Here is a 25,898-nt window from a genome sequence, read left to right as displayed (position 1 = left end):
AAATGAGAATTTCCCCTTCCAAATGTAACTATGCTACTTCCTCCTTACTTCCGCATTACAACGCTGGCTTAATGAATTAGGGTGCAAAATTACTGCACTACACAAAAGGTACAGGCAGCATCTAGATATAGCAGACCCTATATATTGCCGCGAAACCTTCAAAACTCTGTTGTTTTTCAACGGCCGCCGGCATATAGGATTATCACTCTGATTCTGGATCGCGTATCAGTTCCGTAATCTTAGTTTGTTAATGCTCGATGCCGCGAGTCGCACCTTTATCAGTTTCGTTGTAGCGCAAGATGCACCGAGATCTATCTCGAAGATTTCGGCCACTCATGTGTCTTTCCACAATGTTCCAGTCCGTGCTGGTAGCTGTTTGCGATGTTATCTAGATTGTTCTGTGCAGCCTTTAAATTGAGCGTTGACGAGTGTGATGAGCATTCTTTGTCCGACGACCGACGACCACGTTTGTTGCTATCGCCGCCGCCGAGTTGCTTAGTTCTTTTGCGGGCGCAAGTCAGCCCAATAAAGACTTTCTTCAGTGCAATCATCGGCCCAATTCATTTGTGTCGTCGACCTTGCCACCTCTACGTGACAATATCGTGTCCCAGTTAATTTTGTAAAAATAGAATTACTCATCAAATATGAGCACTGCATGAGCGCAGCTCAATAGACTTGGTATCCCGTTGCATAACTCTGACGAATTTGTTTCTGAAATAGTTACCTGATTACAGTACATGCAGGCGGATACAAAAATGTTGCATTTAGGAAGTAAATGAGAGATTGAAAAACGGATAACATATTAAATTCATTATATTTTGAAGTGTGACAAGATGCTTCTGTTTCTTTTTTCCCATGTGAAAATATGGCCGCAGTATAAGAAGTCCGAAGGTTAGCGCATTTTCGCGCGGTTCAATGTAGTTACAGTATTCTGGTGTGAGCAATTAACAGTGCCGCATTCCTCGGCTTAGTGCAGATGTATCACGTTACCAACTGTCTAAAATTGCGCTCTATTAGTAAACTAGGTTCTACAGGGCATGGCATGACGTCGCTTATCCTAAAAGCCGCGTCTACAAAGTTGGAGCTGAAGCCAGCCCAACCTGCTGGAAATGCACAGTTTTAAAAACAATTTGTCGTGTATTTTTCCGAGTCCCCTCATCAGAAGCATGCGAGACGGACCCTGGAAGCTATTCTCAGGCAGTTGGACAGACGTCTTAGCGAGGAAAATACCTTGGGCGTGAGGGGGAAACTAACGGATAACAGGTGTGTGATGAAGAAGCATGTTTTATGTTAGACGCATAGAATTCCGCCTGTGACGCTTGCGTGTGCTTTGAAGTGCGAGTCTAGATAGTTTGGAGTGAATACACGTATGTCCACCTTGAGTCTTTTTTGTTGCATTGTATGGTGTGCTTGTTCAATTGTTTATGCCTTAATATCACAATGCAAAGCTCGTCACTGCGGCTCTGCTGGTGTGTTTGCAGTGACAACTCGTGTGTGTTCTACATGTGCAAGACGAGCGCCACCAAATCTGTCTGACTGGTCGGCAAGATGTGTGACGTCATGTCACCACATGACAGGGCTGAATTACAAGGCACTGGAATGTAGGTCTGCTCTTTTGAGATGGGAAGATTAATATGGTAATATAACCCAAAAGGGGGAAATCAGCTGGAGAGGATCAGATAACTACAGATTTGCTGAAGGACTGGGGTGATATCGTGCTAGAAAAACTGGCCACCCTGTATACGCAGTGCCTGGTGTCATCGACGGTACCGGAAGCATGGAAGAATGCAAACATTATCCTCATTCACAAGAAAGGGGACTCTAAGGACCTTAAAGATTACAGACCAATCAGCTTACTGTCTGTTACGTATAAGGTATTTACTAAGGTAATCGCTAATAGAATCAGTACAATCTTAGACTGCAATCAAGCAAAGGATCAAGCAGGGTTTCGGAAACGGTACTCTACTATCGATCATATCCATACCATCAATCAGGTGATAGAAAAATGCTCGGAATATAACCAGCCCTTATACATAGCATTCATTAATTACGTAAAAGCATTTGACTCAGTTGAAACCTCGGCGGTGATGCAGGCATTGCGAAATCAGGGGGTAGACGAGCCGTACGTGAAAGTGCTGGAAGATATATATAGTGGCTGCACAGCAACCATAGTTCTGCATAAAGAAAGTAACAAAATTCCCATAAAGAAAGGTGTTAGGCAAGGAGACACAATCTCCCCAGTACTATTCACAGCTTGTTTAGAGGAAGTATTCAGAGACTTGGAATGGGAGCAGTTAGGGATAAGGGTAGATGGAGAATACCTCAGTAATCTGCGATTTGCTGATGACATTGCTTTGCTAAGCAACTCGGGGGATGAACTGCAAATAATGATTGATGACCTAGACAGAAAAAATAGGAAGGTAGGCTTGAAAATCATGATGCAGAAGACTAAGGTGATGTTCAACAGCCTCGGGAAGGAACAGCAGTTTACATTAGGTAGCGAAATACTGGAAGTGGTAGGCGAATATGTCTACTTAGGACAGGTAGTAACCGCAGATCCAGACCATGAAAAGGAAATAACAAGAAGAATAAGATTGGGATGGAGCGCATTTGGCAAGCACTCGCAGATTATGACTAGCAGCTTACCGGTATCGCTCAAGAGGAAAGTATACAACAGTTGCGTCTTGCCTGTACTGACCTATGGGGCTGAAACGTGGAGGCTAACCAAGAGAGTTCTACTCAAGTTGAGGACAACCCAGAGGGCTATGGAACGAAAAATGGTAGGGGTAACATTAAGAGATAGGAAGCGTGCAGATTGGGTCAGAGAAATAACTCAAGTTACCGACATTCTAGTGGAAATTAAGAAGAAGAAATGGACATGGGCAGGACATGTAGTGCGAAGAGAGGATAACTGATGGTCGCTGAGGATAACAAACTGGATTCCAAGGGAAGGAAAGCGTAGCAGGAGGCGGCAGAAAGTTAGGTGGGCGGATGAGATTAAGAAGTTCTCAGGGGTCAAGTGGATGCAGCTAGCACAGAACCGGGTTAAGTGGAGAAATATGGGAGAGGCCTTCGCCCTGCAGTGGGTATAATCAGGATGATGATGATGATGATGATGATGATGAACCCACTACTACATTTAGGTAACGAGTGACACGCATATTTGTAGATCATGCCGTCATGTTTTTACGGATAGGTTTTAGCACTCCTACATATAGTTGTCGGTGGCTTTTACACAATGCGGCCAGTACCCTGCGACTGTATGCTGAGGAGTATACGCGCAAATAACAAATAAAAGTAATTGAAGTACAATTATTCATGTGTGGGAAAAAGCTTAAGCGTATAAATAAGTATCCTCGTGAGGAGAAGCAGATTGGAGCTATACAGGTTGCTGCGTCACACCCGCTATGGCGGAGCTCAAGTGTGCTCTAATTGCATGTAGTCATCGTTGAGAGCGAGAAATTAACATTATACTATTAAAACTAGGCCGCGTATGTCGCAAAAATTGGGATTTTATAGATTGATACCAGGGCTTTATACCTAACCCTAGAGGTCTTTCATGCAATGTGGAAGCATACGACAGTACATTATATACGTGTTGGACAATATGGTGGAAAGTAAGGTGATAGTGATTGAGCAGTACCAATTTTCATGTATGTGAACTGGGATGTCAAATAGTAGCCGAAGACTACAGTTATGAACACTGTTGTGCTCTTGAACCCTTACCTTACACCAGAGGTTCACAGTCTACGCAACCTTTCCAGTTTAAAATATGATCGTTCAAAAGAGAAAGGTACTCTTATCGCCACGTTTCACTCGAGACGATGTCGACGATGCATGGTGGTGGTGCCAACAGGCGGAACGCTGGCGCCTTGTTAAAAGCATTGGGAAAGTATTGAATGTCAGTTTAATGATCATTACGAATGAGCTCCTCCAACTAGACATATACAAAAACACACCTCTTCAATAGTTCTTCTCCCATCACAGAAAGCCAAGACACGTAAAATATGCACAGACATTTCTAATTATCGCTTATAGAATTTAGCGAATATCTTTCTTGTGCCTCCCTAGGTAATATTATTTTTTTTCGACTGCTTTTTTGAAGGAAAGAATGGGTGGGTTTGTGTGGTGCAGCGGAACTCAGCTTTAAAATATACTGATTTCAGGCTTACAGCTAGAAGATCCCGACGCCTAATATTCAGTGCGACACTTCACAGTTTGCAATGTGCCAGTATTATGCCTCCTGGATGCTGAAGGACGAATTGTTGAGGTTCTTTTTATTCAATTCGGACCATATGTATCCTATCAGTTACTAAAAATCTCCAGATAACCCAACGTACGCAAAACACAATAAGTTTACTGAGAGTATCGCGACGTCATTCAGTCATGTCAGTATTGTGTGTGCGAGACCAGTTTTATAACCTGAGTCCTAGTTTTGTCTGTTTGAAATGGCCTTGTAGCTTCATGCTGAAGAGCAGTTTTAGTTAAAGCCACAGTTGTGCGACGTAGAATGCATATTTTCTTCGGCAAAATTATAGACAGCGTGAAAGGAGGCAGGCCAGAACTAACGCTGAACTTCCACTGATAATATATTGGAAGGAACATCAATAATACCGGAAAAGTGGGAAACACCATAACTAACCATATGCCTCAAACCTTCGCCTGCGCTTTATCGGACAGTCTAGAACTTCAGCAGATTCGCCCATGTTCATGTGCCATTCAATTCTTTAAGAAATCCAGCTCTTTGTGTCACACCAAAACCGAAGTACTGTTGACACAATTATCAGTTTGATTGTGAATTTCAAGAGCCTTGAAGATTTCCTTTCTTTCGCCCTGCCTATAATTTTACGCTGAGAAAATATGCATTTTAATTATTAAGACCAACAAGCTCGTCTTTCTACGTTAACAAATCGTAAACGTGTCACGTCTAGTGCCGTCACCAGGGTCAGGACACCCGGTGCGGTGGCGATGCGCAGCTTTACTGTTTTTGATTGTCTTCTAGAATTTGTCTCTAGTGCTTTTTGCTGCTAAGCCCTACAAGACCTTTTTCTTTTATCCACTCCTCTCCGCTTCAGCATGACAAAGATGATTAATTCAAAATCTATATCTGCCGATCTTCAAAACAAAAGAATTGCGCTTAAAAACCTGGAAAATGGCGAAATGCATTTGTGTTCTTTTTATTAGATGCGAGTTCCGGAAATGCATTATTATTGTTTGAACTTTTGGCTCTCATTTTTCCTCTTCATATTTTTCTTCGCCCAGCCATTCAGTGACAAATCACGCTCTACAATACAGGATCACAGTAGTCCTTATTTAATTGATTCGTGCAGCAGGCGCTTGCTACTGAGGAGCCTTGCTTACAGCTCTGCATTGCAATAGGAGCATCAAGCGCAGGCTACTCTCTGCTACAATGCGACCACTGCTCTGTCTTCCGCTCAGCGCTCACGGATCCCCATGATGACGAGAAGTAACGGACTGAACTATGACCTGCATCGGGCATATCTCGGTGTACGCAGCTTTTAGTTATCTTCGATACCTTCTCAGGTTCACAAACAGAGCCATTTATTGAACTGATTTCCAAGTGTCAAATACCGCCATCCGGTTCAATGAACGCCGAATAGATTCAAATATCGCCTGTGGCAGCCAGTGGAAGAGCCGTTTAGTTAGCGAGCTAGAGATGGTTGCTTTAATTTTAAACAAGTTTGAAACAAAATAAACTTTGTTCTAATTTTCTAAGACTCAGTCGAGCGAACGTAACATTAATTATCTTTTCTTCTAGGTATACAGAAGTCTTTCGTTTGTCTAATTTTAACTGGAAACAAGGTAAGCAGGACTCCTGACCTATGGCGGCGAATAATAAATAAAAAGCAGCAGTACTTACCTAAAGCACCACTGCTGATGTTTCCACTGGTGTCTTTTATAACTAGGTCACGTCTGAAATGTGCGTTGTGCGAAGAAGTAGAGTAAATATATATATAGGTAACGCAAATATGACCCGAAAATATTTCATTACCCGGTTAGGTAAAACAAAACATCCGTGGATTTATATTTTGGTGTGCTGTTGCTAGCGTATATTTTCAGTTCGTGAATTGTCTCCGTGGCTAGTATGTAACCGTCTCGTCCTCGCAGAAAAGGCTCCTCCTTGAAAAATGACAGAAATCAGAATTATATATCTTGTCTTGGCACAGCTCACAGGTAGGGAGCTTTAAAGCACTTACCGCGCTCATTTCCACTCCCACGAGAAGAAGTCGCACCTTAGGGTGTGTCAATTTTCTTAGTCTCAAGTTCACCTGGAAGAAGTTATAGACTATTATTCAGCAATTTTATCTGTGCTGTTCAAGAACTACATTGTTAAAAAACTGCGTCGAAAGATTACGTAGGCAACAAAAATGCGGGGAGCAAAATTCACGACTAGATATGACAATTCTTGAAAAGATTATAGAGTGATGAGAAACCATGAGAGCACTTAAGCACTCTGCATAATGCATGAGGATGGCGACTACAACTTGAGAACATACTTGTGTCAATAAACGTCTTGGTTTGAACGCAAGGAATAGCGTACTAGTTGATACAGAGAATTAGATTCCTTTATGTTGTAGCAAAGGCCAGGGGGATTAAGATAAAATAAAATTTTTCTCTCAAATTTGTTTTTGTTTGTAATTTCGCTTGTTTTATTAGTCGCTTTTTATAAATTTTCTCGAATAAAAGAAAGGAATGCGAATCTGAAGAATTATATCTAAAAAAAAACGATCATTTTTTCAGTGAATATTTACCTCTTTGGTTCGCCCATTACCTCCCGAATTATAGTATCGCTGCGGAATGCTTTGTATTGTTCTTCAAAATTATCATTACGGGTTTTCGCTTTGAGAAGTCGTGGACGTGAGGAAAAAAGAAATGGTCGTGACTTTCCAACCTATTATTTGATTGCACCAACGAGGCTGATGCTGAGGGGATACTAATTAGGCAGCTGATTTCTTTATTACGGCGTCAAAACTGGATGTAAGGTACAGCACACACTTTGTAGTCAAATATCCGACTTCTGGAAAAGCCGTCAAGTAGCGTCTTTTTAAATTAAACTCTCAATTGCCTGAAGATATTTGTAATTCACGGCAAGAAGGAAATGCATTCCAACTATGAACCTTTGCAGTGATAGACGGTGGATGGTAGTAAGACACCTTAATGTAGCCGATTCGCTTTGGTGTTAATCCCGAATTACGAAAAAGACATCTTTCAATTTATGGGCAAATAGAAACAGTCGGCCCTGTGTTCCATCCCCCGGGATGCGTTGCCTGTCACTGGGTTCTGGTGTCTTATTTTTACGGTTCGACCACTAAAATACTAATTTAGCTTTTCTGTCATTACTCTTCGGTAAGAATTCACGACAGTAGTAAATATGTTTTTAAGGAATGATAGGCGCCAGATGTGCATTATAATATTCAATTTGGAAATACTTAGAACTAACGATAATCTTTGACTTTCGTCCAACAGTGCTCTTTGTTGATAAAACCGCATTCCTGGAGGCTCCAAGGAATAGATATGGGAATAGAGTAATATCTTTTTACTTTGCCCCCGTTGCTTCGGAAAACCTAAACATTTTGGTTTCATGAGGCCTATACACTTTTACGTTGCTTGACGCTATTAATACATCGGACATCACAATTGCACCATTGATTGGAGCACGCATATTTCAGGGTACTAATGATGTTTTGAAGATGATATTGTCAGCAACGCTCATTTCTATCTCGGCTAGTTCAGAAAGTGTGAAACGGTGTTTTCTCCGCATTGCGCTAATCGCTCGATAATGTACTGCTTTGTTTCTTCTTATCATGGGTCCTGTACAGTGTTGTTTTTCTTCGTGTTGTCTTTGAGCCAGTGCAATCATTTTATATAATCCTGCAATCTAACTGAAGGGTCCATTTTTGTAGTGAAAGCCTAGCTAGAAGCTGAGCTACACTAGGCTAGGTTGCGCATTTCACTGGTGTCTCAAAAAAGACTCAAGTGTGCATGCGCTTTTACCAAGGAAACCTGTTAGCTGAAGCCAATGCTGGAGCCGAGCGCGACGGACATCCGACTGCCATGCATGATGGCCCCCTGCTGAAAAATTTGCATGAGGCAATAACCTCAAATTTTCTCATAAAATCTCACTCAATTCACATAAGAAATCACATATAATTGCATAAGGTCACATAGCTTTTTGTACATTACCATAAATTATGTACGATATTTTATGACAATGATGTGAACCGTATGAGAGTCTATGAGATTAGATGAGATTTTATGAGATTATTGCCACGTAGAACTTTTCGTTTTTCAGTAGGAGGGCGCCCGCAGCCGTCCCGCCATGGAGCGCTTGACGTCACAGCCTAGCGCGCCGTACTGTGCTTGCACGGTGTCGTACAGCGCAGTTGCGATATACAACCGGTGGTTAGGAATGTTCTCAACAGTCATCCGCAATGGCAGAAGAAGGGCCGTGGAAGCTTAGGCAAAAGAAAAAATCCACTCTTCCGATCCAGAAGTCGCCGCGTGGTGTAAGGTCGGTCAACAGAAAAGGAACGAGGCGTGAAACGCCAAGCAGATGGCGGAAACGCCTGAAGAACGGTAAGGGCGGCTGGCGAAGCGACGACGTCAAACTCCAGAGCGAAATATTCGGCACTACCAAGTCAAAATAAGGCACAGATAAAATTGGAACACAGGCGCAACATTTTACAGACCATGGAGTAGTCTTCGAATCTATAAAGCCAAACTTCGAATAAAACAAAATGCCTTACCTATAACCAAACTGTGTGTGACTTTTAATTGCTAAACTAGGCTTAGCCAAGGTAAACAAGGCTTTCGCACGTATATCCTGGCATAGCAGTGCTATGCGCCAGGCAATTTGTGTTGTCACTTTGTGTGCACCCAGTGGTGCGGCTGTTGATTTCGTTAACATACTATGTGTCGACTCTCCTGAATATATGTGCATTTCATCACTTTGCGGGAATGACAGCACTGTCACGTGTCTCACCACGAGGCAGTTAGTGACTACTTTTTTTCCGAAAAATGTGGATGTATATGAAAAATATTTGAAATTGCTTTTTTTTTTCGTGACCTCAATATTTCTATGCTCAGTTTTTTGCGGCACTTCTGCCAGATTGTGAAATTTGAAATTTCTTTTTTCTCTATGTGATCACATGGTTTTCTCATTGCGCACCTTCGCGTTATAGCACGGTTCAGGTATTTCATATTTTGCTCTTCAAAAATTGTGCACTGCTTGACTGCTGTTTCCAGAAGTCGATGTCTCGTTCTTTTACTCACATAATGTTCTTGGAAGACTATTTGCCAGCTTTTACAGAGGGAGAGCAGGATCGAACGTTTGCTGTCAAAGCTGTGCAGTGCTTCTTTCTTTCTTTGCTACAAGAGCCGTTCATACAGATATTTTTAGAGATCAGATTGTGGTTATGGAACAATCATCAACAATAATAATATCATTGCCGTAAAAACACTAGAATTTGTTAAACAAGGTAATATAGCTTAAAATAAAGTCGTGAATAGATGTTTAGTTCTGTAACCTTAGATTTGAAAACAAAACATAGACGAGGCAGCGAACGAGAGAATCGCCACACAAGTATTGCAAACTTGCCACCCTTAGGCAAACAGAAAGAAGATTGTCTGTTCATTCCCCATCCTGTCATTACCACCCTGTCTGTTTATTACAGCGGAAATTATTACTTGCTTGCGAGGCGTTGCTCTCTGTTACAGTACCGGAAGAATTGTTAAAACTCCGAACACATAATACAACAATGTTCTAAATAAAGTATACATTTGTGACCACAGCCAAATCAAGAAATCGGTATAAGGCCTCTGAAGGGATCCTTCATATGTCGACGGGAGCGATGTACCGTTGCGAAAGCCAGTAAGTGGCGGTTCTTAATTGCTTTCACTTGATGTGGCTTGATACATTGACAGTGTTTTTAGCTTCACTGCACTAGCTTCGGAACCATGCAAAGAAAAGGCTGCATTAATGCTGTGGCCAAAAGCGCTGTGCTATTACACTCAGGAGGACAAAAAAAAAACTGTTCTAACCCATCCCCATGCACCGCGTTTTTTTCTGATGAGGGAGAGAGAGCGTCTCCAAATCGAAAAAGCCGCTGTCTAATTTGTTGATTCTGTTGTGTCCATGCGCATATGGTTCGCATTTTTGTTACTTTTTGTATGCACTTTATTTGGACAGACTAAGCACAGGAATTCCTCCTAAACATAAATTTCGATTTTGACAAAGTTTTAGAACCATAATTAGGTTAATTCAAGGCTATTCAGAAAATATAGGAACAGCAATGTTTTTAATTCGAACACTTTGCTTTGTTTTTCATTATTGCAAGACATTTTCACGCTCGCAAAGAACCTTTCTGCCTTTACATCAGCAATCAATGCCATAGTTTCTATACATATTCATAACTCTCTCCTATAAAATAAATAAAAATCGAATTTAGTTTGGTTATGAATTGCTTTTCGACTTGAACCGAAAGCAAGAACACCGATGTTACAGTAATTGAAACACGCATTGTGTTTATAGTTGAAACTGCAGTGGGGTATACACTGTGAGGAAAGAAGAAAGGGACATTTCCGTTACAGTATTCACAAGATATGATTTCATGCTTCCTCAAATAAAACAGACTGTGCATGCGTTACTGAATTTTAACCCATAGTAAGCAAAATCAGAAATGATATTTGCTGATGGTAGATGGTGAACATTTGTATTTTGGAGCCAAATAGACTAAGAGAGGGAATGCTGAAAAGTCGGTTATATACGTTCCTTCATAAGGCACGCAAAGCACTCATGGATTGCTCAGGACGAATAATCAATAAAATAATGTTGAAATGGCCAGCGGGTGCTGTTCGCTCGAGATTTCGTTACAGGAAACAATCTATATAGAGACTTAGCCACAGTTTAGAAGACGCTGAAGAAAGCCTTTTACTACTGTATATAATCATTTTCGCTTTATGTGCTATGGATAAAAAAGTGATTTACAGTATACATAATACTGTCCTTCAATTACCAATGTTGTGAGATCATACCGAGTTGAGCGTAACGCAGAGGTACATAATCAGATCACTCATATTCTTGAAGTGGCTATGGTGAGGTGCATCCGTGATGACAAATACTTCGACAGTGACATTGGGGGGGATGGTCTGTGTGGGACCAGGAGTTCTCTCCTCGATAAGTTGCGTCACATCTAGGCGTGAAAAACAACAGCATAGGATATCAAATATATTTAAGAAAACATTAGTGGCCATTGACATGATGCACGGCGTCTATATCATTTGACATCGAAATTAAACTTAGAGCTCAACCCTAATAGAGTCGAACGCTGAGCTAGTTGGTCACACATCTCTTGGAAGAAGGGAGCAGAGCAGGTAACAACACAAAGCGTAAGAGGCGTTGTCCTTGTGTGCGTGTGTGTGCCTCTTACACTTTGTGTTGTTACCTGCTCTGCTGCCTTCTTCCAAGAGAGTTCAATCCTAGCCTGCCCATTTCTGTTATAATCGACTTACGGACGACATGAGAATGAAATCCTGCGCGATGTGAAAACCTGGTTGTCATTCACTGTGGAATGAAACTTCGATTTAAAGTGGTGCTAATAGGGACTAATTATCAAGCGATCCAGTCAAGGAGCCGAACCGAGGCTATAGTATATTGATGTACGTTAAAGAGCACCTCATTCTTGCGCATTTTTCAAGCACAAAAGCTAAACTGAAGAGTCAAGCCTTTTAATGACGACGCTATGATTTAAAAAAGAATAGCAACGCATTACTGAATGTAAAATACATCGTTTCTGCACATAAGTGCGAATTGGAATAGTATACAATATAAAGGAATTTATTGCACAGAAGATCGAGGGAGATAAACAAATTTGGAGGCCTCCAATAACGCAAGGTGTAGCCGAAATTGCGAGCACCGTTATGTTCCCCTTAAGAAAATCATGCGATAGAATGTGCCTGTCTCTAATTTTTCTTGCGGCTCTTCTGTCACGTCCTGCCGCAAATGTCGACATGGATCCTGCCATTTACCAGCCCGCTTTTTACAGTCGAAAACGGGCTTCATTGCCGCAGTATTACAGTGACTGACTTGAAGCCCAAGAGTTTGAAGTTCGGCTGCATGACTTGAATATGCAATTTATTTACCCTCTCAGCACCTCGCTATACAGACCATTGTGCGAAAACACATTATGATTACGTGTCCTGCTATGTTCAAGTGTGCGCGCCCTGAAGGGATCTCGTCGTGTAAGAGCGCATTTGCCATTTAAACTTTAGGTCTCGGCATAGGTGGCATTATTTTCAGCAGGCGGCGACGCAAGAGAAATATTTATCGGTGACTGGCGCTGGCTAAGCTAGCGAAATCTTAGCTTCGAATTTCCATTATGATGCACAAACGAACCGGAGTTAAGGGCTCCCCTCAAGGACACAGAGGGCGTTTTTTTTTCTAAGTATAAGCAGCGAAGATTCATGGAACAACTTGGATGATCAGAATTCATCTTCGACAGTAAGAAATGTGCAACGGCCCGAACCATTAACTATTTTTCGATGCTTGTCAAGCTTTAGTTTCCGCTTTCTTTTAGGTACACTGCTCAAATAGCTCAATTATAGAAAATAGGTCTCTATATTTAGAAGGAATAGTCTCCAGTAAAAATATCTCTCTCAAAGCACTGAAATATGTCGAGTTATTCCCAAGGCGGGTACCTGGTTTACAGGTGGATGATGTTGTTTAGCGTGGAGTATAAAATCCCATTGCAAACATTTTGCTGCTCTCTACTTTTTCTTATAATTATAATTAGTGACAGATTTGGTTTACTTTTGCTGACGGCATTGAACACGAATTTAAAGTCTGTTTTATCCCTTGCTTTTATATTCTAGTGTATTCGAGCGAACATAAAAAGCAGTTGATAATCTGCAAGCCGTCATTTAGCTTACCTTTTTCTGGAATGGGAATACCCTTCGCAACTCCAGAAGGGTATTTGATTTCACTTATCAGATGGCCTACACTGTCCGCCTCAAATATTGCTCCGTTTGTGAGTGGCTCAATTCGTGTCTGGAGCCCCAGAAGCCCTGCCTGAAAAGCGAACATTCACAACATCGTCATAGTTAGACCTAAATACCTTTATTTCTGAAATTTGACGAACAAAAGCGCCCTATAACACTCAATTAAATTCTAGGTAGAACGAGAGAAAGAAGATGGCTGCACTGTATGAAAGAGCTCTAAACATAGGTTGACGGGAGGCGGGCAAGGAGCGCAGCCTCAGATAATAAGTCGAGCCAAAGTTTCGATGTTAGTAAATTTATAATTTCGTGGCCCAAGATGCGATCACAGCTATAATTTAAATCTATTTCGCTTGTATATTTAAAAGAAACATCAATACTTGCGCGGACATGTCTTTCACAGTGTAACTCATATTGGGGAAATTAACATCAACTTCGACAACATAAAAATATTTCGTATTGTCTGGATCACTGAAGAAGAAAAAAAAGTGACGTATTAAGAAGTGTTTTAGATTGGCTTCGAAAAAGGTGAAGTCGAAACTGTATTTTCGCGCTTTCTCAGATTTCCGCAGTTATGTAAAAATAATTTGAAATTGCTGAGCAATGCCGTTTAAAGCAATTTTTTTCCAAATTTTCTAACAAGTGACTTTATTAATGGTCACACCTGTATACGAAATAAAAATAATGGAAATAAAAAAACACACAGGAAACCTCGTTATGCACATTAACGTCTAAGCAATATATTCAAATTTTTTGCGATTAAATTTTGTTTGACGAAAAAAATTATTTCTTTTACATTCATAACTAACGACTGTTCCATTCACTGTCAAACTGTGACTTCACTGCGGAACACTTGCGTGTCCCTTTGGTTCGCATATTCTGTATCGAACCGATTTTTGCAAGTCAATCATTCTAATGAGAGAAGCATTTTAACAAAGTGTGAGGTTAGCTGATATATGTGCTCATACGCACCACTTGGATATTTTTCCCAACGCGCAACACAGTCACTGTGGCAAGCTTTTCGACATCTTGATAAAGATTTTCATTAAATTCCTCTCCGTTTACCTGCAAGTGAAGCGTGATGTCGACAGATTTTTGAAATATTTGTTTCCGTGAAATAAAAACCATGCATGTTTAAATGATTACGCAAAAGACGCTTTACAACACACGTTCTTTCTGATAACGTAACAAAGAAAACTTTCTATCTGCTAACCTTAATTCTCTTGCCACGCAATGGCTAACTTGTTTTCATATACATTTTAAATAAGCAGATGAAGCACTCGAATAAATACAACTATATAGCTATGCCGTAGACACAGGTCTTAGTAATCGAAACGCGTAAATTCATAATATATTATGCAAAGCTCTCGGAGCACCGTTATTTTCCCTTTGGGCTGAATGGCCATGTTATAGAGAAATAAATATTACAAAATACTTTGTGCACTGCCATTTCAATTCAAACAAAAATAAATAAATTCATTCATCTAACCAGATGATGTGTAAGCAGTTATTTCAGACGAAAAACCTATCGGCTCGCGCACACAGTACAGCACCGTCACACTGGGCTTCCCTAAACGTAAATATTTTAATTAAGAGGCCACTCATAACGGTGATCGTCTGCTACATAGGCCACAATATTCTTTATATGGTACTTGCAATGTGGTGAACAAAATGTTAGTATTGTTTATCAATAGTTATTGTGAAGTTCATGCCATGATCAACAGTATTAAATACTGCAGAACGCCATTTTGTTATCGTTAAGTCGTTTTTAAACGTTCTTTTTTCGCATGGATTAAAAATGCTATAGCTAAATCACTATATCACAAAGCGTATGTCTTTACCCCTTTCTACTATTTATTGCGAGACACGGTCCTATTGATTTTCTATAGTAGTCGTAAATACTGAGTGCGTGAGCGGGATGGACCAGTCAAAGCGTTATGAGACATGTCTACGGCAAAGTGTAGGTGTACGACGGGCACTAGAAAAAAACAAAAGGATTTAATTTGTGGTGCGTGCTCTTTGGTTTAAACAAAGCGTCTCCTCGCTAGAAGGCATTATTTGCCGGTATATTGAGACAATAGTCCGGCACACAGTGTAGTTGAATGTCATGTAAAACTGGGTTGTAAATTGTGCCTAACGCTCTTGAACATCTACCGTAATGTAGTCATGTCCGAGCTACTGTTCAGCGATTCTGCTTGAAATAATTACTTTCACCCAGTGGAAACGGCTACATAAGAATCAAAATGCTTTAGACAGCCATCACAAAACAAGCACTCCCGTTGACATGGGTCCGAAATGCAACCTCACTGAAGCGTAAGGCCGTAAACAATAAGTTTGTCTTTTAAAGTGTTCAAACCGACGCAGCATCATTTTACTACAAGATTTTTAAGTCTCCTCCACGCCGAATCCTCTGCACTCATTCCAAGCTCGGGCTTTGAAATCTTTGCTCCTATTCCTATGTAATCTGTTCGAAAAGATATCATATGCATTCAGCAAAAGTTGTTGTCGGGCTAGTTGGATTGAATCTTGTAATGTCATGAAAAGCTATGCGCAAATGAACACAAGACGAAACAGAGGAAACGATAAGAGGAGCGAAATCTTTTGCGCTCGTCTTGCCGTTTCCTTTGTTTTGTGTTCTCCTTGTTTGCGCATAGCCTTTCATGGCATAACAAGATAATATGCATGTTTGAATGAGAAACTTTATAATGTGCCTATTTTTTGCATTGGTGGTTCGTAGCTCGTGCATTTATTTTCGGTTTTTTGACGTACTGTATGAGAATTGTGGACCCCTAAAGCACCATCGAGACCTTACAAAGCAGTTACGGGCTAAGCGGACACGGTCTCTTATTTATACGCCTTGCTCACATGCTGCTAATAAATACGGCCACTCACCCTCATTGTGGTGGAGCCAAGCTTGACGTTCGAGCAACAATAAGAGGGCATTTATTGCAGCTTGGTATTTAAGCGCCTTGATCTTGAACATAGTATTTACAGTTTTCTGGGGACAGACTTAAAGGTTTTACTGGAGATAAGCGTCTCCGCCACGTTTTGCTCTCTTGAAAAACTCTACGAACGTTTCCATTATAACGAAGGGCAGCATGTATGTGCACACTTACCATGTCCACAATAGCTCGCCGACCTTCAACTTTGTGCACGTAGAGGTCTGGCACAACTACGGATGCTTTCTCCAAATTTAGTGTCAGTGTATCATGAATGTACAAAAGGAGTCCGCCATTGTCTCCACGTTCTTGCAGCAGTCGAGGGTAAACCAACCTGCGTTCCTGAAGACCTGCATGAACTGGTGCACGTCTGATTTTGGCGACAGGTAAGGATTTCCGCTAGCATTTTTCTCTTTAAGGACGACATATACCTGATCTTAAATTTGCAGTTTAAAACACATTATTGCCTCCAACTGTTTTTATTGCTATGTTATTCCACCTTATGTACTAAAAACTCTGTATTATTGCGAAGAAATATGCTTGCTGATGTGTTCAGCGCTCCTTACCTCTTGCATTATGCTTTTGGGAAGGTTTGGTGTCTCTACTTGCCATGCTTTCCTTAAACGTTAGTGTAAGAAAATTGTATATTGCTTTTTCTGTATAAATTTGTATACATTTTTAATGCCAACGATGATGCCGCTGTTGTTTATGTGCAATGCTGGGTGGTAAACTTTTTGGTAGGTGTTATGGTTGAGCCTTTTAGTTGCATCAGGGGTGTATGATCCCTTACTTTCAACGTAGAAATGGTATCGAACCCCACAATAACGAAACCTCCGGGGAAGGAAAACCTTTTCGTTGTCGCGAGAATTTTGCTGTCGCGAAAATGGACAAATAAGCACACCCATTACCTTCCAGAACCAAGATTTAATTAAAAAAGTCGCTTATTTTGCTCTGCTTGACATTGCTGTGCAGGAGCTTGACGGCTCTGGCTTCGCAGCTTGATAAGCTATGCATAGCTTCGTCGTCGTCGTCGTGGTCGCCGAGAAAAGTCCGGATCACATCGAATGCATCAAGCACATCACGCGAGCTTACTTGCTTACCTTGTACTTGGTCTTCGCTATCTTCGTCGTCACTCGCCTCATTTCCTTTGCGCACACTGTCGATAATAGCGTCGTCGCTGAATTCCTCGTGCACGATCAAGTCGGCGTCCGCACACAAAAAGTCCTCCAGTTCAACAGCCTCTGGCACCATTGTATCTACACTGCGAAGCGCGTTCCATGCTTCGGTTAGTGGCTGCAGATCGTCACCGCTTACAGCTTCCGGTTCTGGCAAGGCGTGCTGACCAGCTGCGAAACCGGCGTGCCTGAAGCAGTTCTGGACAAGCGTGGCCGAAGTAGCAATCCACGCGCCGGCAAGCATCTCCAGCGCCATGAAGAGGTCAATTTCCGTCGGTCGCTTCATTTCGATGTTTAGCAACATCCGCTGTATGAGCCTTCTTCGGTACGCAGACTTCACACTTTTGATAACCCCCTGATCGAGAGGCTGGATAACGGATGTGCAGTTCGCGGGGAAAAAAATCAAGCGGATGCTCGTCAGGGCAACGTCTTCAATGTGGTGCGCACTGCAGTTGTCCAAAAAAAGGCAGACAGATCTGCCCTGCTTTCGCATGTCCGTATCAAAGGCTTCCAGCCAGATTGTGAATATTGCGCGCGTCATCCACGCTTTTTGGTTTGCAGTGTACTGGACCGGAAGCTTTCGGTTACGTTTAAAACACCGTGGAGTCTTACTCCGGCCGACCACGAGGAGGGGACGCTTGTCAAATCCATCCATGTTTGAGCATAAAAGAATGGTGACCCGCTTTTTGCTCAGCTTGCCTCCATGGCATTTTTTTCCTTTCAGGTCTAGCGTTTTTGAAGGCAACATTTCACAGAAGAAGCCCGTTTCGTCCGCATTATAAATTTCTGAGGGCTCATACTCGTCCATTATGCCTTCGTAACTTTTCTCCATCCAGGAAGATGCTGCTTCAGAGTCTACGCTCGCACACTCCCCCGGCAACACTTTGGCGACGATGCAGTGCCGCGCTTTAAATCGACTTAGCCATCCGGCACTCGCCTTAAAGTTGTCGTGCCCCAGAATGCACGCGTAGTCAATCGCCTTTTGCTGCAGGAGGCTTCCGGACAAAGGCACCTTGTTCGCTCTCTTGTCCAGGAACCACTGAAATACGGCTTTGTCCATGTCTTCGTGGACCGGCGCTGCCAAAGTCTTGTTCTTAGCGCGCGCGCCGTTCTGGAGTGCCGCCATGATGCCATTCCTTGATTTCAGAATCGTAGAAAGCGAGCTGCACGGGATATCGAACTCCTCCGCACTATCAGTCTTCTTCCTGCCTTTTTTAGCTTCGGCGATAATTGCAGCCTTTTCCTGCAGCGTCAAAAACTTGCGCTTCTTTACAGGAGGCGGCATGTTTCCGACAGTAAAAAAAAAAAAAAAAAACACTGTACACAGGCAAGTCGCGAGCGGCACAAGGCGGATGGCGAGATCGGCGAGATAGCGTGGTCGCGTGGTCGGCGCACTCAGTTCAGTTCAGTCGTGCAGTCGTGTCCGACTCTTCGTGACCCTATTGACCATGTCACGCCACGCTTTCCGGTCTCTCACTATCTTCCTAACATCACATAACTTCATCTGCAGTGCCTCGAGGATGCCATCTAACCATCGCGTTCGCTGCCTACCCCTTCTCCGGCGACCCTCAAACTTTCCCAACATCAAATCTTTCTCAAGCGACTCCTCTCTTCTCATCAGATGACCAAAGTAGCTGAGCTTTGACTTTAGAATTTGACCCTCCAATGAGCAGTCAGGGTTTCTGGTCGACAATATTGACTGATTTGATCTTCTGGCAGTCCAAGGAACTCTCAAGAGTCTTCGCCAGCACCACAATTTAAACGCGTCAATTCTTCGGCGGTCAGCCTTTTTCACAGTCCAACTCTCGCATCCATACATCACAACTGGAAAGACCATAGCACGAGTTATACGGATCTTGGTTGGCAGACTAATGTCTCTGCTCTTCACTAGGCGGTCAAGGCTAACCATTGCTCTCTTTCCCAGAAGCAGGCGTCTCCTAATTTCATGGCTGCAGTCTCCTTCCGAGGTAATCTTGGAGCCCAAGAAAAGAAAATCTGCCACAGCTTCCACTTCTTGTCCCTTGATGCTCCAGGACTTGATAGGGCAAGACGCCATGATCTTTGTCTTTTTAATGTTCAGTTAGCCCAAACTTCTCACTCTCTTCTTGTACGTGCATCAGAAGTCCCTTGAGTTCCGCTTCACTTTCTGCCATTAAAGTGGTATCATCCGCATATCTAAGGTTGTTGATACGTTTTCCAGCAATCTTCACTCCAGCTGAAGACTCGTCCAGACCGGCCTTCCTCATGATGCACTCTGCATATAGGTTAAATAGGCAGGGCGACAGTATGCAGCCTTGCCTCACTCCTTTCTCAATCGGAAACCAATCAGTAGGACCATGCCCAGTTCTGACTGTGGCCTCTTGCCCTTCATACAGGCTCCTGAGGAGACAGATGAAGTGAATTGGAACTCCCATCTCTTGGAGAGCTTGCCACAATCTGCTGTGATCTACGCAGTCAAACGCTTTCGCATAATCAATAAAGCAGAAGTAGATGGGTTTCTGGAACTCTCTTGCTTTTTCCATGATCCAGCGAAGGTTGGCAACTTGGTCTCTAGTTCCTCTGCCCTTGCGAAACCCAGCTTGCACGCCCGGAAGCTCCCGATCCACATACTGCTGCAGCCTACCTTGGAGGATTTTCAACATCACCTTGCTAGCATGCGAAATAAGCGCGATCGTGCGGTAGTTGGAACAATCTTTGGCACTGCCTTTCTTTGGAATGGGGATGTAAACTGACCTCCTCCAATCCTGTGGCCACTGCAGGGTTGTCCAAATCTTCTGACATAATGTGTGCAGAATGTTAACAGCGTCATGGTTGAGGTTTTGAAGCAACTCAGCTGGAATGCCATCAATTCCGCTAGCTTTGTTCTTAGCAAGGCTGGCTAAGGCCCATTCAACTTCCCTCTTCAGGATGCCCGGCTCGAGATCAGTGATCACAACCGTCTTATGTCGGGTTTGCACATTCGGGTCCTTCTTGTACAGTTCTTCTGCGTATTCCTGCCACCTCTTCTTTATCTCTGCGGCTTCAGTGAGGTCCTTGCCTTGTTTGTCCTTTATCATGCCCAGCTTAGCACAGAAGCTTCCTTTGATCTCTTTGATTGTCTTATACAGAGCTCTTGTGTTCCTTAATTGGCTGTCGTCCTCAACTGCTTGGCACTGTATGTTCAGGAAGGCATTCTTATCTCTCCTTGCTATTTTCTGAAAATCCACTTTGAGAACCTTGTATCTTTCTCTTTCCCCCATAACTTTTGCCATCCTCCTTTCCTCAGCTATTTGCAAAGCCTCTTCAGATAACCAGATTGCTTTCTCGCACTTCTTTTGCTTTGGAACTACCTTAGTAGCAACTTCTTGTATTATATCGCGAACATCAGCCCACATCTCTTCGGGCTCTTTGTCTTCTAGATCTAATTCTTGAAATCGATTCCTCACTTCCACAGCATATTCTAATGGAACTTGATCCAGATTATACCTGAAAGGCCTTCTAGTTTTCTGCATTTTCCTCAATCGAAGCCTAATCTTGGCAACAAGAAGCTGATGATCGGTGCCACAATCGGCCCCAGGCCTTGTTTTTACTGCTTGTATAGCGCTTCTCCATCTCTGCCGGCAAATAATATAATCGATCTGATTCCTGTACAGACCGTCCGGTGAAGTCCATGTGTACAGGCGCCTCTTGTGCTGTTGAAAATGAGTATTCGCTATGGTCAGGTTGTTTTCTTGACAAAACTCTACTAGCCTCTGCCCAGCTTCATTTGGCTCACCAAGACCGAACTTGCCTGTAATTCCGGATATTTCTTCACTCCCTACCTTAGCATTCCAGTCTCCTATGAGAAAAACGACGTCTGATGATGGGGTGCGGTCTAAAAGGCATTGTATGTCCGCATAAAATCTCTCAACATCAGCTTTTTCAGCAGTAGTGGTCGGTGCATAGACTTGGATAACTGTTATGTTGAAAGGGTGACCTTGGATCCGAAGTGAAATCATTCGGTCGTTTTGGGGGTTGTACCCTAGCACTGCTTTACCCATTCTTCTGTTTACTATGAGAGCGACCCCATTCGTTCTCTTGGATTCGTGCCCACAATAAAAGACATAATGGTCGCCGGAGTTAAATTCTCCCATTCCGGTCCACTTGAGCTCGCTGATACCCAAGATATCAATGTTCAATCTGTCCATTTCTCGCTTGACGATATCCAGTTTAGCTTGTGTCATAGATCTTACATTCCATGTTGCTATGTGATACATCTCCTTGCAACATCGGACTTTCCGGTCGGTTCCCGACACATCCACAACTGAGCGTCCTTTTGGCTTTAGCCCAGCCGCTTCATTCGTCCTGGAGCTACTAGGAATCGCCCTTTGTTCATCGCCAGTAACATGTGGGACGCCTTCCAACCTGGGGGGCTCATCTTCCGGCGCCATATCATTAATGGTATTGTGACTGGCCATAGGGTTTTCTTGGCAGGAAATGCTGGAGTGGGTTGCTATTACCTTCTCCAGTGAATCACATCAGAACTCTCAGAACTTGTCAGAACTCTCTGCCGTGACCTGTCTATCTTGGGTGGCCCTACACAGCAGAGCTCACGACTTCATCGAGTTTCGCAAGCCCCTCCGCCACGACAAGGCAGTGATCTATGAAGGAAAAAAAGGAGGTTCCTTTCTCTTCCCCGGTTGGCCGGCGGTGTCGTCACGTGGCGTGAAACATCACATACATGCGTAGTGGCCAACAGACAGGCTAGCAAAAAGCCGCTTTCAGCGGGCAAAAAAAAAATGCTTTGCTATCATCATCATTACCGAACCAACCGAAAGTAAACAAAAATGGCTGCGCCGGTGCTTGTTGGCAGGTGAAATGAACGGGCTCGACTTGTCGGATGAGTGTGCTGCTACAGTTTCGCCCATTCTATGTTCCCGATTGGCTGATGTGCCGAAAAAATGTTGCAGATCACTACCTCAAACTTTCGTTAATGCGGGACTGCTTTTTAAAAACCCTTCGCTGTTGAGAGGGGACAAATGCATTGAACCCTATGGGAGTTCGCCGGGGGCGCCAGAATTTTTCGTTGTCGCGAGAATTTCGTTCTTGAGGGCTTTCGTTATAGAGGGGTTCAACAGGCATGTTTTAGAATTAGGGTAATTATGAGATAAGATGAACGGGGTTCATATTAGATACATTATTATTGCTAGAAAAACGAAGTACAAAACTGAGTAAAAGTTAAACAGCCATTTGCTGTCTTCAGAAGATTGTCGTGAGTCTATTGCTGCGCTACTGCTCTTCATATGCCATGAGAGAACGCATTCAAGTGCAGGCGCATTATTAGGACGTATGTAGGTCATTGTACGCTGGTGTTTTTGCGTGGTGCTCTCGGTTGACTGTCAAAGCTGGTACCGTTAACTAGTTTATGCTACCTACGTAAGGGGACAACTTACTGATCTTAATTGTTTCCACTGGCTGTTGATGGCAGACCCCAAAAACATCGATGCCTGAACGCAAATGCAATGTCTAAGCAGCGCAGGCACACTCATTTTTCAGAAAACCAGTGCGAAACACTCTATGCTGCCTAGCGACATGCTTCTCCGAAGAGCGAAGAAAGAAGAAGTCGTGGCAGGTAGCAGCTGGCAGGTGACATGTGCCGAGCACTAACTCTACGTAGGGCTTCCTGACCTTAGGTTTGGCAGGAGCTGCCAACTCGGGCCTCAATTTTCATATGGGAGGGTGATATCGGAATAAGCCTGCCAAAGCCCTTGCATTCATGTTATTCCTACGCCACGCAGGCCCGTTCATACGGCTGGCTGAAATGGGGCATTTTATGTTGGCTGGTAGCTTACGCCATCGCGTCATCACGAAGGTAGGAGTGAAAATTGAGAGAACTAGCTGCTGTAGTGGAGGGCTTCGGACCACCCTGCAAAAGGAGCTTTCGCCTCCTCATCGCCCTTTAATCATGAGAAACGTGTCCCCTAGAACAAATAAAGCTGAAATCTTAGAGTAAACAACTATACACTAAAGCCATGTCTCTACTTTCAAGCCGAACCTAACCGTAGCAGTGCAGATAGCTCTTGAGTAACTCCAAGCTCACCCGAAAACTAAACCCCAGCTAATTCTTTCTTCGCACTTCGGACAGCCAAGGACAGGCACAGCGAAATAGCGAGACCGCGGATAATGTAGCTCTCGCTACAAAAAGGCTTTCACCCTTTCAGCGGCAATTTTTTTTAATCTGTCCGAAAAGCTACCAATACTATACAATGGCGTAACAGTAGCAGGAGGCCACGCGTCTTCGCGCAATAGCAAGTCGAATTGCTCTCACTGGTTTCGAAGCATCGTAGGATGAGCATTGAGGGTCTTTATAGAATAGTATATTATGGATACCGAAATTTAGTTCCACACGAAATACAGCGTGTGTGGCCAATGAACTTGCCAGAAGGAAATAAGTGGGCTATTGTTGATGCTGACTTGTTGAACAATCACATTTCTCGTTCATGTACGCTGTGATCCTAGGAAATGTGCATCCGAAGTGCGAAAGTTACCATAGTTTACTTTCTCAGAGAGCGCTCGAGCCTGCAACTCTGCTATCAAACAAAGAGGATGTTACCTTTTGACGCTCTCTCCTTGCACTCTGAAACTTGGTTCAAGAGAGGCCAAAGAGACCTTACCTGTTCTTCACGTGAGTATGCAGGTAAAGGGAATGTTGCGAAAAATTGCTTACATATACATGCATCTCAGTTAACTACTTCTGCGTAAAGTCCACTTCAAATACCGAAAAGCGGTTAGATTGAGATTGCTCGTCTTCGACGATGTTACCATGAAAATTTCACCGGGGCAGGAGGATATATCGTTTATGAAGTGCCGATGACGTGTATTTACAACTTATTTAAAGCATCACTGGCAGAAGCTAAAGGGATGTGTAATACGTTTGCCCTTAATTAAAGTCTCAACATAATTATGATGTTCACAACAATTTAGGGCATTCACACTTATTACTATTGTATATATCTACTGAACATACACATTAGCTATGATGCATTTAATAATATTTCGATGAAATAATATGGATTTGTAGCGATTATGAACAGATATACGTGACTATTGTGTGGAGGGTTCTGAGCGGCGCCAAATCTGGCGACAAGACCCGCGCACAAATACAAATTACTAGTATTTACTCTCGCCACTGCAACCGACATCTGTATAGCCATCATCTTCATCATCATCATCATCAGCCTGATTATACCCACTGCAGGGCGAAGGCCTCTCCCATATTTCTCCACTTAACCCGGTTCTGTGCTAGCTGCATCCACTTGACCCCTGCGAACTTCTTAATTTCATCCGCCCCCCTAACTTTCTGCCGCCCCCTGCTACGCTTTCCTTCCCTTGGAATCCAGTTTGTTACCCTCAGCGACCATCGGTTATCCTCTCTTCGCACTACATGTCCTGCCCATGTCCATTTCTTCCACTTAATTTCAACTAGAATGTCGGCAACTTGAGTTATTTCTCTGACCCACTCTGCACGCTTTCTATCTCTTAATGTTACCCCTACCATTTTTCGTTCCATAGCCCTCTGGGTTGTCCTCAACTTAAGTAGAACTCTCTTGGTTAGTCTCCACGTTTCAGTCCCATAGGTGACTACAGGCAAGATGCAACTGTTGTATACTTTCCTCTTGAGCGATACCGGTAAGCTGCTAGTCATAATCTCGAGTGCTTGCCAAATACGCTCCATCCCAATCTTATTCTTCTTGTTATTTCCTTTTCATGGTCCGGATCTGCGGTATAGCCATACTGAGATTCAAAGACGACACACAGCTGCTTATGCAGAGGGGAGATCCCGAAAAAACTCCACTCATATGGGGCTGTGTGTCCATGCCTGAAAAGCCGATAACCATCACGTGCAGACTTAAGCACAATGGTTTCCTCGAAAAGTATACCTAGGCTAGAGAAATTTCACACTAGGTGCCAATATCTGACCTGAAAAAGCCACAGCAGCTGTCAAGGCCACCACGACTGCAACACACGCTAGAGATGATACAGACCATGGATTGACCGCCACACTGGTTTCAGGAAGGAAGGGACAACGTGTGATATAGAGAAAACAAACTGAAAATGTCCCTAGTTACATAAACCTGTGAGAAGGGGCTCGCCAAAGATAAGGGGTTCCAGGAGATACAAATTTATTGTCTTTAACTATGGTCGATCAGAAATTCTAATCTGATAGCCCTCATGATGAAGTAATCACTACAAAGGGTGCACTACGCAACAGCAAAAGGCTATGGCAAAATTTCAAACATTTTAATGTACAACGTAAGAGTTTAACACGTAATATTCAAATCATTTTCTTACCTTGCGTAAATATTACTGGCACAAAAAGAATCACCGCGAAGGGAATCATAATTTTTAAAACACATTGAAAGCACAAGGCAGTACCTTCGAAAACAAGGCTTTATACATTTTACAGGCCACAAGACCACGCACAAAAAGAAAACGACATCGTAGTCGCTTTGATTTCAGCATAAAATATCTTCATAATAAAATACGGGAATCATTAACAATACAATTGACATTAGCAGTAGGTCATAATAGTAGGGCATTCGGTGTATAAATATTCCGACCCTTTGTCCAGACTAAGTTGTCCAGACTCTGGTCAACAAAGATGGAGAAGTGAGCAAATGCTATTTTGAACGGTCACCTTGAGTTAGCAACCTGACATTAAAATATTACTAAATGACGTCAAATGTAAAAGAACAATATTAAAAGAGGATAACATGCCCCTATTGGATTTAAACAAAACAAGAGGGTAATA

At 42.9% G+C, this 25,898-nt stretch overlaps 1 protein-coding gene across 2 annotated transcripts in view; it reads right to left on the bottom strand.

Annotated features, from left to right (window-relative positions):
• Positions 1 to 25,552, bottom strand: part of LOC146173983 (venom metalloproteinase Antarease-like) — a 52,720-nt gene extending 27,168 nt beyond the window's left edge. Inside the window, exons 1-8 of one of the 2 annotated variants that reach the window (XM_084585049.1) lie at positions 25,439 to 25,552; positions 16,131 to 16,312; positions 13,987 to 14,079; positions 12,949 to 13,087; positions 11,056 to 11,213; positions 6,219 to 6,290; positions 6,014 to 6,141; positions 5,882 to 5,934 (exon numbers count right to left, since the gene is read on the bottom strand). In XM_084585049.1, the coding sequence (XP_084441175.1) occupies positions 5,882 to 5,934; positions 6,014 to 6,141; positions 6,219 to 6,290; positions 11,056 to 11,213; positions 12,949 to 13,087; positions 13,987 to 14,079; positions 16,131 to 16,312; positions 25,439 to 25,487 (874 nt within the window). In that variant the 5' untranslated portion in view covers positions 25,488 to 25,552. The remainder of the gene's footprint in view (positions 1 to 5,881; positions 5,935 to 6,013; positions 6,142 to 6,218; positions 6,291 to 11,055; positions 11,214 to 12,948; positions 13,088 to 13,986; positions 14,080 to 16,130; positions 16,313 to 25,438) is intronic. The other variant, XM_084585050.1, reaches the window with a different exon arrangement.
• Between the last annotated feature and the right edge of the window lie 346 nt (positions 25,553 to 25,898).

The sequence above is a fragment of the Amblyomma maculatum genome, chromosome 11 (assembly GCF_055883805.1).
Source record: "Amblyomma maculatum isolate TAMU_Amacu chromosome 11, ASM5588380v1, whole genome shotgun sequence".
Classification (NCBI taxonomy): Eukaryota; Metazoa; Arthropoda; class Arachnida; order Ixodida; family Ixodidae; genus Amblyomma; species Amblyomma maculatum.
Note: the sequence above shows the minus strand (reverse complement) of the source record. Positions and strands in the feature narration are given on the sequence as shown.